The following is a 19,360-nucleotide window of genomic DNA, read 5'->3' as shown; positions in this document are numbered from 1 at the left end:
GGCTAACAGTTAAAGACAATATTTGCAATGACAAATGCTTGTTGATGAAAGACCTGTATCAGATACTATGTTTTCTTCAGTGCTTTTGATAGATGTTGGGAAAAGTAAATCTTTTGTTTGACTTATTTTTTTTAAGACAGAAAGTAATTGACTAAAACATATTATTCAGCATATCATGTGGAATATGTTATCACCAAAGATATGCATTTAACCACATTGTGCGTATATAACATATAGCTCTTTGTTGATAATACATGTATTACAGGGCAGAATATCCCCTTACCATTCATGGTTTAACAAACATATGATCATGATTCAACACATATAGATATTCATTATCACTTCAGTAGTATCACTGACAGACCGAGGGTGATAATGGGGCAAACCTCAGACTGAATGACAAACTTATCCTGTAATATGTAAGGGACACAACTCTAAACAGCAAATAATATTGCATCATGGAGTTTTGTGAAAATCTTAACATTTATCAGATTATCTGAATGCTGAAAATCAGATATTAAAACAATCAGGCATGAAACTTGCTGACATCTGATATTTATGTCAAGATGTTGTGAAGAAAAAAAGTGATTATTTCCTTCTTTGAACAGACAATGCCTTAGAAAGTTGTCAAATGTAACATATGTTCATATGGTGTGTCTAGGCTTTCAGTTTCCCTGTACAGTACAAACTTTAGTGGCATGGCAAGTGGGACCTTTTCAGAGAGAGGCACGGAATCACAAGCACACAAAGTCAGGGACCTAACCCACTCAGCACTAAGGTTGCCATGAATAGAGAAGTTTGATAACTGGTGGGTTAGATCACATACTTTGTGCAACCACCTAAAGGAAAATGGTACAGCTCCCATGGTTGAAAAGTTGAACAGACAATGTCTCTCAGAAAGTGGTCAGAAGTTACATGTTTTATATTTGAGATTACACTCTTTCAAGTAAAGGATTAGGTCACAGATTTTGTGTTTCAAAAGGGAGTCCATCCCCAAAAGTATGAGAACTTATACTTTACTAAGAAAGTGTAATCCCAAATACAACATGTTACATTTCCTTGGTGTTTTCCAAGCAGCTGTGATAAAAACAATTCATGCAGGCAAAATATTCCCTTTGTCATTCTGAGATAAGCAAAGTTCATGCAATTTAAGCATTTATTTTAAACTTTGGATATGCAGTTTTGCTTAAAACAGTCAGTCATACCTACTTATGACAGGGATATGTGGTGTGTGATTATTGGAAGCATGTGTCCACATATAGAAAGGAGAACTTAAAATATACTGCTTCATTCATGAGCGAGAATGTGTGACCCTAACCTAGCCGTCCATAAATCAGAAAGTCTGCTATTATACTAAGCAACCACATCTTGTAAAAAGTTGTGATATTAAAATTCCAGTGTATTATATGTCTTCCTAAAACAATAAAACTTGATCGATTTAATTTCTTGTTTCTAGATTTTCTTGGTCATCAACCTGCCAAGAAGCTAAATATATAGCTAACCCAAAATATATGATCCTTTTTTAACTTTAATGAATTTTCAGAGTATACAGATCCATAAATAAGATAATAAATTTGTCTGGCCTGATGATAGGACTGTATCACACTGCACTCACAAGAAGCAACTCTTGGGAAATGATAATGTAATCTGAGCAGGAAACTGGATATCAATATCAACATTGTCAGTCTGAAAGCTTTGGCTTACAAAATTTTTTTGGGGAAGAGTATGAGGACAGGAGCATGCTGCATTAGCAATACCTTAACTGCAACAACCCAAAATACAAACAGTACCAAGCAAATCTACCAGAATTTTTCAGTGTCAGCTTAAAAACGAGGAGATACTGCCATCTGCTCTCTATCTTATGTATCAAAAGTGTATTTCAGTTATATATAGAGTACACAAAGTGTAACTTTTCTGAAATCAATATTACTAAATGGTAAAAAAACAATATTAATTAAGATGTAATTGACTTATTGAGCTACATTCGTTCAACACCAGTAAGCAGCAACAGTCTTATCCAATATACAGGTTGATATAAAAAAATAGATATTGTGAGGAATATATGTAGTGTTCACTTGAAAACAAACTACCCTAGGAAAACAAGCAGTGCATATGTCTATCACAATCAGCATTGGGAGCGTCAGACATCACATGCAGATGAAGTGTTTTATAGTCAAAAATACATTTTGCTTCTGAAACAATTGATGAAGGCATTTAATTAATGTTTCATTGATTGGAATTCTCATTACATGAGACAATGTGTGTAAGCATGTATTCAGTGAGATCCTTATTTTGTTTGTGAAAGGACAGCAGGTGTTTCACACATTACATACATGCATATATATATTTATATGTTATAATGAAGCAGTGCTTTCGTAGTCAAGTATTGCTCTTGAATTGCAAGTTTGGTTACATGTTATGAATAAAGCAGTTCACTTGAGACAGTTGTTTTCCAATTTCTTGATTTATGAATCAGTAAATTTTGGAATAAAGTAAAATTTTAAGAGGTTTTTTTTTTGAAGATAGAATTGTTGAGAACTGATTATAATTCAACATGCTCAAAGTGGTTCAAAAGGGAAACAGAAGTAACCTTTTGTTATACAAAATAGTTGTTTAGACCAAAACACAGTTCCTCTCATCGAGAATACTTATTTGTATATTTTCAATATTTTATGTTACTTTGTTTCTGACTACCACTTTAATAGTGCTTAGTCATTTGGGGGTAAATATTCTGCAAACCAGATTACCAAAAAAAGGCCTCCTTATGATTGTTCTGTGCACCTGTTCAAGCTTAAAAGTTTGCACATTATTTTTCCTCATATATGCAAAATAGCTGTTATAAAGCTGTCACCACAGGCCAGATATTGTCAGTCACCTGTGGGGAGGTCAGTACAACCTTTCTTCTGTTTGATCTTGTTCTCAAAACAGACGAATCGTAGGTCTATCGTAACTCTCTGAATATAAATCAGAAGAGCTTACATTCAAGGACCTTGCAATAAACTGCAAAACACCATCAACACCCCCTGGTGACCGTGGAGAATCAGGAGCACAGGAGCAGACGCTCCAGTGTAGCTGCCCCTCAAAGTGGCGGGAACAGCAGTGGTTGTGTCTGATGTCTCCAGTAGATGTCTCCAACTCGCCACCTGGTTGTGCACTCCTCTGGGCTCATCATAATGCCTGTCCGAACTTCATGTGCCATGTAGCCTCGCTGTGTGAGCATGTCTGTAAGCTGCTGCATGGCATATGGTGGGCAGGCTGCGTTAGACATGCGATGTTTGAACATCTGCTGCCACTCCATGAAGATGTAAGGCACATGAACATGCTGGAACAGTTGGGCAGACTTCGCCATCGCTTTGCACTCATAGCCCTCTGAAAGTATATGAAAGTATATAAAAGTTGTTGCTTTTATGAAGAGCTACAATGAGTAGTAACTGTATATAGTTTCTATTTTGTGTGCACCATTGGATGGATCTGGCTCATTATGGCCTCTTGGCCTCAGATCTCTATCAGACCTAATCGAATCACAACCAGCACTTTTGTCATGTTCTATTCTTTGGTTTCTCTGTGCACATCTGAAAGCATTCAGACTAAGAGGACACACGATCAACCAAGACACATGTCTGGTCATGTAAACAAGTTAGTTGCCTCTTACAATCAGCATAGGATGCTGAGCCCTAATTCTAACCCTAAATGCCTACTATATCCCCACTTAATGCCTACTATATCCCCACTAAATGCCTACTATATTCCCACTAAATGCCTACTATATCCCCACTAAATGCCTACTATATCCCCACTAAATGCCTACTATATCTCCACTGAATGCCTACTATATCCCCACTAAATGCCTACATTCCCACTAAATGCCTACTACATCCCCACTAAATGCCTACTATATCTCCACTAAATGCCTACTATATTCCCACTAAATGCCTACTATATCCCCACTAAATGCCTACTATATCCCCACTAAATGCCTACTATATCCCCACTAAATTCCTACTATATCTCCACTGAATGCCTACTATATCCCCACTAAATGCCTACTACATTCCCACTAAATGCCTACTACATCCCCACTAAATGCCTACTATATCGCCACTAAATGCCTACTATATCTCCACTAAATGCCTACTATATCTCCACTGAATGCCTACTATATCCCCACTAAATGCCTACTATATCTCCACTAAATGCCTACTATATCTCCACTTAATGCCTACTATATCCCCACTAAATGCCTACTATATTCCCACTAAATGCCTACTATATCTCCACTAAATTCCTACTATATCTCCACTAAATGCCTACTATATTCCCACTAAATGCCTACTATATCTCCACTAAATGCCTACTATATCCCCACTAAATGCCTACTATATCCCCACTAAATTCCTACTATATCTCCACTAAATGCCTACTATATCCCCACTAAATGCCTACTATATCTCCACTAAATGCCTACTATATCTCCACTAAATGCCTACTATATCCCCACTAAATGCCTACTATATCCCCACTAAATGCTTACTATATCTCCACTGAATGCCTACTATATCCCCACTAAATGCCTACTATATCTCCACTAAATGCCTACTATATCCCCACTAAAGTTTAGGTAAGAAGGAGTATGACCTGAAGAAATGAGACTAAGCGATCACTTTTGTGGCACAGTTCACCAAGGTTAAGTGCTAGCTGATAGTTCAAATGAAAAAGACAAATATCCATGTATTTAGAAAAAAAATTACAGTGAAGCTTGCATGAGTCAAAAGATTAAAGTACCGATGTCAATTTTTATGATAACTTCTGCTGGTCTCATTAAATACAGAAGGTCGTCCATGGTAACGGTGGCAGTTGTCTCTCCTTGACCACCGCCTTCGCTAACTCGGATTCCTCCCTGATTGTCCTTGTTGGTGATCAGTGTGATATTCTGATGTCTGTCAGACATGGCGTTCTGAAGCAGGTAGATGACATCTGTGAGGCGACCAAGCTGGGCACCTTTGTGAAACCTCCACACATTCTCCTCTGCTGGCTCAATCGCTACAACCATGTGACCCATTTTTGCAGCCAGGAAACTGTAGTAACCTGGAAATATCAAAGTATCACTGAGTGATGTAATAAAGAATAATAAAATCTGACATATACGCCATGTCCATGTCCTAAAACTTCCTACATTATGTTTACTGTGGATCTCCTTGGACTCATAAATCAAAGTGAACTTAATTTACATTGGTAGCTTTGTAGGAACCTACAACTGAAGGTTAATTTTTGGGCCTAGAAGGTTTTGCATTCTTTATAATCACATATTGTAATATGACAAACTGTTTGAGTAACACACTATCAGATTTCTTTAAGTTAGACCTTTCTCCAATGGGGAATATGGGGCAACCTTTTATAGGTATAGATATAGATTTACCTGTCCTCATTGAGCCAAGGAGAGAAACTTACCAAAATAATTAATGATATGTATCTTTTCTTTTCTAGTCATGTTTACTAAATCAAAAGCTGTTTGAATTTACCTCACACACTCACTCACTCTTTTTACCTATGTTAGCTCCAACATCCAGTACCACAGCATTGGGGTGTTTCTGCAGAGCCTTCTTGAAGACTTTAGTAATGTATGGCTCCCACACGCCACTGTGCATAAGAGCCCCTGAGATGAACTTGTCCTGTTCAGGGGGATACACACAGATTGGGAAGCTGGGATCAGTCTGAGACAACACACATTTGAAGTCTGGCACTACCAGACTCTGCTTCAGGTCCAGGAGGTGGATGTTCCTGGGAAGGAAGGCAAGGTTCTCCTGCACATTGGTCAGTCGGCGCTGGAGAGGGACACCATTCAGCTGGTTGATGATAGGGACCAGGCCAGAGTTCAGAGGATCACCGGATTCTGAGGTGGCGTCGGTGGATGAAGTGAGGATGTGGAAGTTGAACAGCACCACCACACATATGGCCAGTAGGAGGGCTGGAACACAAAGAGGACAACTCTGATAAAGACATGCCAGTAGGAGGGCTGGAACACAAGGGGGACAACTCTGATAAAGACATGCCAGTAGGAGGGCTGGAACACAAGGGGGACAACTCTGATCAAGACATGCCAGTAGGAGGGCTGGAACACAAGGGGGACAACTCTGATAAAGACATGCCAGTAGGAGGGCTGGAACACAAGGGGGACAACTCTGATAAAGACATGCCAGTAGGAGGGCTGGAACACAAAGAGGACAACTCTGATAAAGACATGCCAGTAGGAGGGCTGGAACACAAGGGGGACAACTCTGATCAAGACATGCCAGTAGGAGGGCTGGAAACACAGGGGGACAACTCTGATCAAGACATGCCAGTAGGAGGGCTGGAACACAAGGGGACAACTCTGATCAAGACATGCCAGTAGGAGGGCTGGAACACAAGGGGGACAACTCTGATCAAGACATGCCAGTAGGAGGGCTGGAAGACAAGGGGGACAACTCTGATAAAGACATGCCAGTAGGAGGGCTGGAACACAAGGGGGACAACTCTGATCAAGACATGCCAGTAGGAGGGCTGGAACACAAAGAGGACAACTCTGATAAAGACATGCCAGTAGGAGGGCTGGAACACAAGGGGGACAACTCTGATCAAGACATGCCAGTAGGAGGGCTGGAACACAAGGGGGACAACTCTGATAAAGACATGCCAACAGGAGGGCTGGAAGACAAGGGGTACAACTCTGATAAAGACATGCAACATGAGGGCTGGAAGACAAGGGGGACAACTCTGATAAAGACATGCCAGTAGGAGGGCTGGAACACAAGGGGGACAACTCTGATAAAGACATACCAGTAGGAGAGCTGGAAGACAAGGGGGATAACTCTGATAAAGACATGCCAACAGGAGGGCTGAAAGACAAGCTTGATAACTCGGCTAGAAACATGGCCAAACTCTTCTAGAGACATGGCCACAAGGTGGGCTTGAAGACAAAGGAGATAACCCTCTGAGTGCAATATGGCCTATGGAGGGCTGGAAGACAAGGGAGATAATTCTGATGCAACATGGCCAATATGAGGGCTGAAAGATAAGGCGGATAACACTGATAGCAACGTGGCTAACAGGAGGACTGAAAGACAAGGGAGATCACTCTGAAAGTCCTATATCCAACAGGACGGCTGAATGATAAAGTGGATAACTCTGATACCTACATGTATGCAGCAGTGGTTACATTTTCTTAATTCTAATGAAGATAGCCAATTGGAAACCTTGAAGACAGGGAATAAATCTTAAAGAGACATTTAACTAACTTGAAGTTGCATCACAAGGATGATAACTCTTGTAGGGTCATGTTGTTAACATGAGTGCAGGGGCATGATTGTGATAGATAAAGTCATTACAAAGGGGCTTGATGACAAGACAGGTAACTCTGTGATTCATATCATTAACAAGAAAACAGGATGTCACCTCAGGATTCTGTTCTCCCGCGTGAGCGCTCATCTGATAGTGAACTGTTGCAAGCAGTGATCGTCGGGATATAAAAAGGAACACAAACACATGTTGCCACAATACACCGGTAATCTTTATTATGTAATATTCTCACCAACACTTACGCTGTATATCCACTTTCCAAATGGCGTCTCGTTGTTGATGCAAGCAGTGATCGTTAAAAAAAGGTAAACAAACACCGGTAATCTTTATTATGTAATATTCTCGTAATGGTGTCTTGTCGTTGATGGAACATACTTACCGGGTACTCTGGTCTCTGTTGGCCGCGACCCATCGCGGGGGGTCGGCCTATCCATGAGAGATATGATTTTGACACTGATTTTGAGGGTCAAGTTTGGGGGTCGGCTTATCCATGGGGTCGGCTTATATACGGTCATATACGGTACCTGAGGGAAGTTGACCTGTATCATAAATTGTAACTGTGAAATGTAACTATCATAAATTGTAACTGTGAAATGTGACTAACAAATTGCCTGCCTTTAAAATTTGATGCTATGACTTTTTCTGCTTTTAAATGACAATGTAATGAATATATGTTTTTGAAATAAAACTCATTCCGAGTATGTACTTACAATGTTTATAAATGCAAACTTGTTCTCGTCACTATATGGCTGGAATATGGCGATGTGACGCAAAACCCAACTCAACTCAACTCAACTCAACTCAACTCAACTCAACTCACCTCATGATTCCATATTTTTCTTCATTTAATATCATAGGTCAACAACCTGTGGATGTGTTAGTGATAGGACTTTATCTACTCTTTGATGTCTGGAAGAAGTATAAGCATCTTACAGTCTTTAAAACATTCTTAATTTCAAACTAGAATCAGGGACATGTCCAACCATTGCCCTTACATAGACAAATAAGCCATTGTTACCTGTCACATGATCTCTGTTTGTGATGGTGATTGTTTGTCCTTGTAGACAAGTAAAAAAACTCCCCAAAAATGATAAATTTGTTTTATCCTTATACTAAGTTTCATTTGGACAATGTATTCGGTATTTGAATATGTGAATTTTACAAAATCTCAGTGCTTTGATTTGATTTAATGCCATTAACTTTGTAGTTTTCTATTATCTTACATCTTGTACTGAACAAGAGGATACAGTACAATCATTTGCTTGGAAAGAAACATTCTTGATGAAACCTGCCACACATTAAGCACATTCCAAATTTCATCAAATTATCTGCTTAAATGGAATACCAGTAGTCCAAGTTAACTGTTCTATATGGTTGCCATGGAGATCCAACGTTTCTGATACTGGAGAGGAAGTGAGCAAACTTGTTAACACCAGTGAAAACTTTCAGCTTGATTATGCTCAAGGTTTTAAAGAAAAAAGTGGACATGTGAAAAGTTTATGGACGAATGATCTGCCCATGAGTTCACTCTTCCCATTGGATACAAGTTGCCGCATGTTCGTAATTATATTCTAATCTCCTGACATCAGACATGTGTCTGATATGCTCTTTCAAGTAGACAACTATTTCAACTAACCTGATTAAGTTAGCATGCCGAATTTGAACGACCATGTTACTTTCAAATGTTAGCCTGGACCGGTTTGTCATGTCACAGCATATCAGAGTGAGTGAGTGAGTTTAGTTTGATGCCACTTTTAGCAATATTCCAGCAATATCACAGCGGGGAACTATTAAAGTAAAGCTACTGAAAGGCTTAGTAGATGTTGAAACAGGATGCCATCTTATATGGTGGTGTCATCTGATCTTTTCACCAAAAGATATTGTATCGGGAATAAAGATCTTCACACTGAAAGATATTGTATCACAATAGATTTGATTGATATATTGAAAATGAGCCTTTGAAAATACCATGTTTGTGTATAACCCTTTGAATAATGACGTCTGCTGCTATATCTTCAGCTGACACAATAAATGGAGATGTATCCTCGTGAATCAAAAGATAACTTTAGGCTGCTTCAAAATGTCAGATTCTGCTTTTGGTAAAATTCAATCAAAGTATAAATATCTGTTCAGGAACAAGGTTTCATGGAAAATAGTGCAGAGAACTTCATTTTACTCTGTTATGAGACTGTGCCAAAGAAAATAGATACCTGTGTTCAGGTTTTCAGGAAATACACAGTTGTACAGAGACTTTCTCTCTTCACTCTTAACTATCCTCTACTTGGCACAAAATGTAATGAAGCAATCTCCCAAAGAAAGATCTGAGTTAAACCTTGTTGCACATGGATAAGTTAAAAATCTGTTAAACTTGATCTTGAGCATAAATGTAAAGATATTTCTCACTTTTATTTCCAACTGTTTTTGAGCCATCAATTTTAATTTTTAATAGGAAGACACCATGAATAAATAATCCACAAAAAACTTGTCCTTGCAGTAGGTGAAGAAAACCTCTAAGTGAAACCAGTATCTGGATGAACGCTGTCTGGAGCAACGTTAGATTCTTGCCAAACCGTTATCACTTTCACTACCTTTTGTCTGGCGTGATGTCTCAACTGGCCCTCATGCTGCCAACACCTTTGTGATAATATCTGGGGAACGCGAGGGTAATTTCAGCACACTTTGATTTCTGCCACAGAAATGTTGCAGTGTCTGAGAAATGGTGAACACTGCTGTGTGACGGCACATCATGAACTAGTTCCTAAACGTGGCCAGACATCCCATTTGAAGTGAGACAATGTTTGTTTGGCAGTAATAGATCCCTGTCGTTGTTTCTACAGATCAATGTCAGTTGCGTGAAACATTTGGTGCTTACTGGCACATTCACTGACATTACCCATGGTCCACTCGGTCTGATTCAATATTAGCTGTAATGTCTGGTCCGTGTCGAGGACAGTCACAAGATGGAAACCCAACACCTGTTGTACTTGCTGTAGTGTTTGTGGCAGATCAATCTGTTGGGCTGAGATCTCAGGATAATATTGGGAATGATACACTGGAAGCTTTAACTGAATTGCTATAATAATAATACCAATGATGATATTTTAAATACTTTTCTTTTCAGTTGCATTTTAGGGTTACAAAGACAAATGGATGCATAAATGTTTGACTATTTTATCTTGGGAAGAGAATGTGACCGGTTGACCAATGTTTATTAAAGGTTTCTCTCTTAGAGTTTAGAATGGCTGTGTATTTTGTTGATGTGTGATGATGTTCAGATATACTGAAATCTCCTTATAGCCTTGAGCTTGACTGTCCTACTTAATGGACAAACACTGGAAGTAACATCTACATATTTATAAGGACGGTTCTGTTAATCCAGAAATGTGGACTGATGGATGAAATGATGCATGTAACTACTCTGAAAGAAACAACCAAACACTTAGCAGAGTCATACACATGGTGTAGATACAGTGAACAATATTGTGTGTCCCTCTGGACAGTGAATGTTTTTTCAGTGTCCTCTCCCCACATTTGTGCATACTGGATGCGCAGTTTGTAAAACCCTGATTCATATCATTCCCCCTTATTTTACCTTTTACACCAATGGAGTCTGTTTCAGAGGATAATGAAGACTGATTCTTTTCTGTCATTGATGTTTGGGAAAGGCTATGATGAGATGAGTTTCTTGTGTGTAGCTTGATTCAAGATAAGTAATGGAGATGTGCTTTACTTTGTGTCCTGATGACTAGACAATCAAGGAGTAATAGCCAATAATGTCATTAGTCCTGTTCTGACTCGAGCTCCACAACACATCTGAGAGAAACAACTGAACCCCCCCCCAAATTTAAGTATCTCTCAAGAAGATATATCAGTTTTATTGAAAGTGAGTTTAGTTTTACAAAGCTTTTAGCAATATTCCAGCAATATCACAGTGGGGACACCAGAAATGGGCTCCACACTGTACACATGTGGGGAATGGAACCCGGGTCTTCAGCGTGAGGATCGAATGTTTTAACCACAAGGCTACCACACCACCCCTTTATTGGAAGTGAAGTATCACGATGTGCATTCTCTTCTTTGAGTGGCATTGAGAAGCTGGTATGATGAACAGGAACGATTTGTTATGGATAGACAGCTTCTTCCAATAAAGAAGTTGTCTATCCATGAAAGATCGTTCCTGTTCATATGCATTCTCATAGATGCTTATGTAACTTGACTTCAAACCCTGTAGCATTTCTACCAGAATGTTTTATACAGATACATATTAAGCCCTGTAAATATACTGTACTGAAAGGATAACAATCACTGATATTTCTGAAGATATTTTTTGGAAGTTGCTTGCTTATTTTTTACCAAGAAAATATCAAAAACAAATGCTCATGATCTCTAATTTCATTTTGTTAAAGTAAAATGCTTCATATGGAAGGGCACATTAAATTGTAAATTCTCAGATATTCAAATTAGATTGACAGGTTGTAGTGGCTGAGTGTATTATTGTCGAGGTGGAAGGGCAGGAAGGGGTATAAAAGAACAGGCGCGTCTTTTGCTTTTACCAGATGACTTCTGAGGCGCAGTCTGCCAAATGTGAACGATTGAGCTAAGAGGTTTTAGGGAAAGGTAAGAAACATATTATGATCATCACAGGTGACCCATTCACCCAGGGCACCACAATTCAATGTGCAGAGTTACAAACTTCTTATTGGGGGTTTGAATACTGTTGCAAGCAGTCAGCTAGTCTGTCTGCAAGAGTATAAACTGAAAATAGATCAAACAATTTGGCGAGTCCACATTGTCTCAGCTCATGGTAAAAATTTTATCATTTTTCTTGGCTCCATTTGGATTCTATTTCTTTGTGTTGTAGATATATGTATCTTTGAATAAGAACTATTCTTTGGACTAAATGTTAGTCCACCAGACAGTCTGGAAAAAATTACAATCAAATCATGCCAATCCAAAAAGACATTTATTGAGTCAATCTAGAATTCAGATTTTGTCTTTTCCATAAAACAGCATGAATATATTTGTTTAGTTATACAGATGTTCAGTGATTCTCTGTCTAACCCTTCATCTTTCTGGCTACTTTGAATGCTTACAGTCAGACTATTGGCCCAGCTAATCTCATCCACGTCTGTGTTGTGCTGTCTGACATGTTGTACACCTGCATTACGTCTGCTTGTTTACACTAAGCACTCCATGTTTGTGGGACCCTGACTTGTGGCCCTCTGCATCTGGCGGAAGTGCAGACGCTGCGTTCAGCAAGTGGTACGCGAAGCCACTTCCTCATCCGACTCTGCAGCTCCATCAAATCATGTGCCTTGAAACTACATCAGCCAATCTCATGATTCATTTATGCCGTCTGGCAAATTCTTTTTCAATTTTTTTTCGGTTTCTTGAATTTTTGAGGGAAAAAGTAAGCAATGTATGAGACAGCAATAGTTGAGCATATGTTGCCTTGGATTATAAGGTTGGAAAAAGGTGTGATATTTGTCAAGGTGTTAATGAAGTATGGTGTTTGTGTACGGAATGCATGAGTCTGCAGGGGGTACTATGATTCGGGAGACTCAGACGTAATGCACGGCAAAACATGTGAACGATGCACAGTGGATAAACAACTTGTTGTGATGATTCATTTGCAGAACATTGTTTGGCTGTTTCAACTGTTACACTCCCATGATTCGAAAAACTTGTCATGGAAACCTAGACAGGCAAATACAATCATAGAACCTTCGTATAGGCAGATCAGGAAATAGTTTAGCCCTGTGGTTGAGTGTTAGCTCATTGTATTGGAGACCTCAGTTTGATTCTTCATGCTGGTAAATTTGTTATGCCCTTGGTGACCCAGATTCATCAAACCTTATCTAGAACCTACAGTGGTATAAAATATAACAGTGGAACTTTTGTGTAGCGAATTCAGGAAATATTTGGCCCTGTGGTCCTGTTTTAGCTCATCATATTGAAGACCTGAGTTTGATTCTGCTGGTACAAACTACCATCTACTTGATACCCCAGGTATAAATACTGCCCCAGCACTCTATTGATGATTCAAGTTTATGGTTGGTCAGACTCAGTGACCACTTGATTGCTTAGCGTATCCCGATATGTTGGATATTGCTCAGTGGTTTATCTCTCCAAGACTCAGCTGTGATGGAGGTGGAATATTGCTGACAGTGGTGTTGATGAACAAAACTTAGAAACATTTTGTCAGTTTCTTACAACTCACAAAAGTGTAAAATGTCATAACAGATTCCCTTGTGTCTATTCAGGTTTGAGAACCATGTTATTCTAACATGCACTAGTCATTGTACAATATTTGTATTTGTAACAATTAGAGTTTTATTTGTAAGAAAAATCAATTTCCTGACCATTGTCTGGGATTAGGTGAAAGCTATCTTATTTGTTTTGATGTCACTTTCCGTACTGATACTGCTTCACCCTCCTGTTTATCAATATACTTCAGGAGTAAACTACAAAGTCAGGGGAGTAGGTATACAGGTATATATAGGGTTGTTAGTCTTGATGCAGATCGTGCCTGCCAGACAATGCACATCACTAGTAGGGAACCTTTCGTTTCAGTTTTCTGGCATGCCAGAACAATATGATTGTGGATTCAAATCCAAGATAATGATTGCTGCTCAATGAGCACAATAGCCATGCTAATGCTGGAAGAGTCTTTAACCGGCATTGCTTCCTTTTGTTCTCCTGCTTTAATTGACATGCCATCATGTACTGGTACTGATATGTTGTTCAAAGTAGTGTATGAAAGATTTTCTTCAGCACAAGCCCGCTGACCAAGCTACATATTGTTTTATTGGCAAAATATCTAGCCAATTTCTACCCTACCAAATACAAGGAGAAATCTGGTAGCAGAGAAGAAAGAAATGTCAAGTTTTAACACGGCTAGAACTACAATCTACATTGATAATACAAAACAGTTTTTTTTTCACTTGAGAACTGTGTCAGATGAAACAGGTGAAGAATAGGCATATTGTTGTTTCAGAAACTGGTCGTATAGTTCATGGAAACATTTTCTGTTTGAGACTGGGAAGGAAGGTTTACACTTTATTCACAGACAACCAAGATAAAATAGATTATATTTTCAGCACCAGGGCACCAGGCTAGCGCTCACTTCACACCAAGGTTCAGTTATGTGGGACACCTCTGACACTCACTTTACACCAAGGTTCAGTTATGTGGGACACCTCTGGTGCTCACTTCACACCAAAGTTCAGTTATGTGGGACACCTCTGACGCTCACTTCACACCAAGGGTTCAGTTATGTGGGACACCTCTGGCGCTCACCTCACACCAAGGTTCAGTTATGTGGGACACCACTGACGCTCACTTCACACCAAGGTTCAGTTATGTGGGACACCTCTGGTGCTCACTTCACACCAAGGTTCAGTTATGTGGGACACCTCTGGTGCTCACTTCACACCAAGGTTCAGTTATGTGGGACACCTCTGGTGCTCACTTCACACCAAGGTTCAGTTATGTGGGACACCTCTGTTGCTCACTTCACACCAAGGTTCAGTTATGTGGGACACCTCTGACGCTCACTTCACACCAAGGTTCAGTTATGTGGGACACCTCTGGTGCTCACTTCACACCAAGGTTCAGTTATGTGGGACACCTCTGACGCTCACTTCACACCAAGGTTCAGTTATGTGGGACACCTCTGACGCTCACATCACACCAAGGTTCAGTTATGTGGGACACCTCTGGTGCTCACTTCACACCAAGGTTCAGTTATGTGGGACACCTCTGGTGCTCACTTCACACCAAGGTTTAGTTATGTGGGACACCTCTGATGCTCACTTCACACCAAGGTTCAGTTATGTGGGACACCTCTGACGCTCACTTCACACCAAGGTTCAGTTATGTGGGACACCTCTGACGCTCACATCACACCAAGGTTCAGTTATGTGGGACACCTCTGACGCTCACTTCACACCAAGGTTCAGTTATTTGCGACACCTCTGACGCTCACATCACACCAAGGTTCAGTTATGTGGGACACCTCTGATGCTCACTTCACACCAAGGTTCAGTTATGTGGGACACCTCTGACGCTCTATTCACACAAAGGTTCAGTTATGTGGGACACCTTTGATGCTCACTTCACACCAAGGTACAGTTATGTGGGACACCTCTGATGCTCACTTCACACCAAGGTTCAGTTATGTGGGACACCTCTGATGCTCACTTCACACCAAGGTTCAGTTATGTGGGACACCTTTGATGCTCACTTCACACCAAGGTACAGTTATGTGGGACACCTCTGACGCTCACTTCACACCAAGGTTCAGTTATGTGGGACACCTCTGACGCTCACATCACACCAAGGTTCAGTTATGTGGGACACCTCTGTGGCTGCATTGCATTAGTTGCACATTGCATTCTACACTCTATGCTGAACAGTGTATCATATGTCCTGAATCCAGACCAAGGATTGTAGGCATCCTTTATGAAGGAACGTCATTTAAAGATGGCCACACTGTCATCCTGCTTGGCACTCTTCATTAAGGAGATAAAATATTGAAAACTGATTAGCTTGTAGTCAGGATATTGTGCCTGGAATCCATGTTAAACTAGGACATGGTATCTCAGTGGACCAGCTCTCCTAAACAAGACTAGTACTTAGTCCAGACTAGCTTGATGCTATGTTAGTGCAGTAATCTAATATGAAATTCAACCCAATTTCACCCCACCTAAATTATGTAGCGTTAGCCTTGTACACACCATGGCTGTCAGAAGCGACTTAGAGACAAGATTGATTAGTTAATATTTTAAGTAGACCCTCTTGAGGTTATGGTGCGTGAAGTCATCTGTCAATGGTGGCACCATTACTACACCTTCACACAGTTTCTCCTTCAGAACCACCTGTTGGTTTCAGCTGGAACTTGTCATGGGTGTTCCTGAATGTAACATGGTTCAGGTCTGTTCATGCCATTAATGCAGCCATAAGAAGCACATCATTTAATTTGGTAAAAGTTCCCAAACTGAAAGGTCCATAAGGCTGAAACTTTGTTGGTGACTTGATCATTCTTGTCCAAGTTATCTTGATGATCTAGGACTAGGAAATGAACAAGAGGCACAAGAATCCTTCTCTGTAGTGTCTGCTGTTTATGAAAATGGCTAATTTGATATTCAATTTGCAGTTTAAATTCTGATCAGTATTGTCTGATCACATGTAAAACACTTTGACTAACCTAGCAAGTTGACTTGAATGAGTATGGATGTATTGTAGAACATTGTTCGTCTGCCTGGATGTATTGTAGAACATGGTACATGGATGTATTGTATAACATGGTATATCTGCCTGGATGTATTGTATAACATTGTTCGTCTGCCTGGATGTATTGTAGAACATGGTACATGGATGTATTGTATAACATGGTGCATCTGCCTGGATGTATTGTATAACATGGTGCATCTGCCTGGATGTATTGTATAACATGGTGCATCTGCCTGGATGTATTGTATAACATGGTGCATGGATGTATTGTAGAACATGGTACATCTGCCTGTATGTATTGTATAACATGGTACATGGATGTATTGTAGAACGTGGTACATGGATGTATTGTATAACATGGTACATCTGCCTGGATGTATTGTATAACATGGTACATGGATGTATTGTAGAACGTGGTACATGGATGTATTGTATAACATTGTTCATCTGCCTGGATGAATCTCTCCAATAGCTGTTGCATGTTTAGCATGTATTTGTCTTACTCCATAGTAATGATACGACAATCTGTCGCCAGGTAATCTCATCTCAGACAGCTATATAATGTATAATTCCTATGAATATTAACCCATCTGGGTCAGTATGTTGGATGAACTGCTCTGAGCAGTATTCCAGTTATATAACTGTGTGCCATGTTATAATGTGGGAGGGAATCACAAAGTAGTGCAGATATCAGTTTTTACCACCTTGGTAGGGGAGTGAGCAAGCATGTGTATGGTGCTAAAATGTAAACCTTATCAGGATGAACTTTAATTCATCAGCCTGCACCCCCACCCTGCCCCAGATTCATTTTGTTTATGGTTTGTCCCCATTATACCCACACTTACATGTTTCAGAAAGTAGCCAGCATCACTTCAGACTTTTCTCCTACATCAAAATATTAGTTTCATGTTACTAAAAAACTGTTGGGATCTCTGTTGAACAAAACTCACTCACAAGTACCAATTGAACACATTTGTCATTACTTTCAAAGGTTAAAATTTTAACCTTAATCAAAAGTACATTATTATATGCTGCAAGAGGTGTGAAGAAAATGAAATTTGCCTCACAATCTCCTTTCGAATGGTAGTCTATAGTATTTCTGTTTGAACAATCTTGTGAATAAAAATGAAAAAGAAAATCAAAACATTTCAGAATCATGGAAATCTCAACCAACAGCAAAATCTAAAGAATGATTCTGCCTGTATCATGAGCCCCCATGACAAAACCAGGCCCCCATTCCACAAACTTATTTTAGCACTACTAATACTAATACTAATACTGTGCTAGTGATAAGATAACTCTGTAGAACAGGGTTGGGTGGCTACATAGTATTAAAGTTAATTATATTATCATGAAGGGAGGAATGCGAGTCCTGACTAACCTCTTCAGGGAGGGGATATCAGTAGCTGTCTGGATTTGTATTTCTTCAACTGAGTGTGAATGCTTAGCCCATTTATTTGAAGGACCTTAGCTACTTTGCTTATTATTAGTTTTGTGTATAAAGACACCAGAGTTCAAAAGGTTCTTGCAGTTCAAGTCCACATAAACAGACCCCTGGTCGATCAGCACCAAAGGTGATTGTTGTATTCCCGGCAGTTCCATCCCATAATTGATTCTCCCTAAGCAATCACAGGAATATGTTCTTGGTAAATACGTGCTTATATTGACCGGTAAATGTGATAAATACGTGCGTATACAGACTGTGAGGACAATCCAGGACAGCGTAATGGACAGATTCTTCCTCGACCCTATAATGAAATGATCACCCGAAACACGTATTTGATTCATGTAATTATCATTGATCCATTGGTTTAGCCTGGCTCGAGGACCCCTGTACATTGGTGGAGAAGCCCATGGTGGTACTTCTCACCCGAACCTCATCAGCTTGTTAAAGACATTGATGTGATGAGATGGAGTAATCAGATGTCATCAAGCTGGACCAGTCCAGGAACAATCTCGGTGGACGCAGTTTGAGATATGGGCTATATGGTCACAGTGAAATTACAGAAAGGATGTTTGGCTGATTTGGTTAGTGAAAGCACATGGGTTGACATTTTAGTAATGTGGGATTGGTGAAATCATAGAAAGAATCTGGTTTGAGATTTGAGTAATGTGGGATTGGTGAAATCATAGAGAGGACATTGGTACCAGTTTTTAGTTTCTGACCATCTGATCTTGGAAACACAAACAGGACATGGGCTTTATCTTTTAGTGACTGGTGCTGAAACATACACATAACTTTATAATATATACGAAGTCTTGTATGAATAGTTTTAGCCTGTTTCTTCTACCGGTATATTATGAACGTGAGGTAACACACGTACAGGTTTGTAAGGTTGTAGTGTGTCATCATGTGACTTCTATGACCCTTGTCATTGGTTAATAACTTGGGCATGATATTGCAAAGAATGCCCCTAGCAATTGCTGAAATGATCAGTAAATGGACAGGAAATTGGCTAATCTTTCTTGAAAGATTTCCCTCCACCGTCCCCACTCACCATCAAACAGTTCCTTTACATTTTATTTGGTCTCAGCACGTTTTTTTGTGTGTTTTCATGTGGTTTCTTTTCAACATTTTTATTTCATTTTTTCACCCCCTGGGGTTATACCAAATTCAATAATTTTCAATGTACTTCAGAGAACCTTTTCACCAATGACCATCGGTAATTCTAAGTGAAAGGTAGTATTGATAAAAAATGATAATAACTATTATCGCCTTTGACGTCATAATGAAATGTCTCCATTACACAAACCTGTGAATGTGAAACATAGTATTTCAATTTAGATATTA

General features: G+C 39.6%; 2 protein-coding genes across 3 annotated transcripts in view; one reads left to right on the top strand and one right to left on the bottom strand.

The window, feature by feature from the left end:
* LOC124291673 (L-xylulose reductase-like) overlaps positions 1 to 19,360 on the top strand; it is a 93,806-nt gene that overhangs the window by 5,723 nt on the left and 68,723 nt on the right. The window lies entirely within an intron of this gene.
* Positions 1,100 to 19,360, bottom strand: part of LOC124291672 — a 48,205-nt gene continuing 29,944 nt past the window's right edge. Inside the window, exons 2-4 of the mRNA XM_046728719.1 lie at positions 5,546 to 5,965; positions 4,783 to 5,085; positions 1,100 to 3,369 (exon numbers count right to left, since the gene is read on the bottom strand). Coding sequence (XP_046584675.1) covers positions 3,080 to 3,369; positions 4,783 to 5,085; positions 5,546 to 5,965 — 1,013 coding nt within the window. The 3' untranslated portion in view covers positions 1,100 to 3,079. The remainder of the gene's footprint in view (positions 3,370 to 4,782; positions 5,086 to 5,545; positions 5,966 to 19,360) is intronic.

This window comes from Haliotis rubra, unplaced genomic scaffold (assembly GCF_003918875.1).
Source record: "Haliotis rubra isolate DU_JTF1 unplaced genomic scaffold, ASM391887v1 Scf5, whole genome shotgun sequence".
In the NCBI taxonomy this organism is placed as follows: Eukaryota; Metazoa; Mollusca; class Gastropoda; order Lepetellida; family Haliotidae; genus Haliotis; species Haliotis rubra.
The sequence above is the reverse complement of the archived record's forward strand: the minus strand, read 5'-3'. Positions and strand labels throughout refer to the sequence as shown.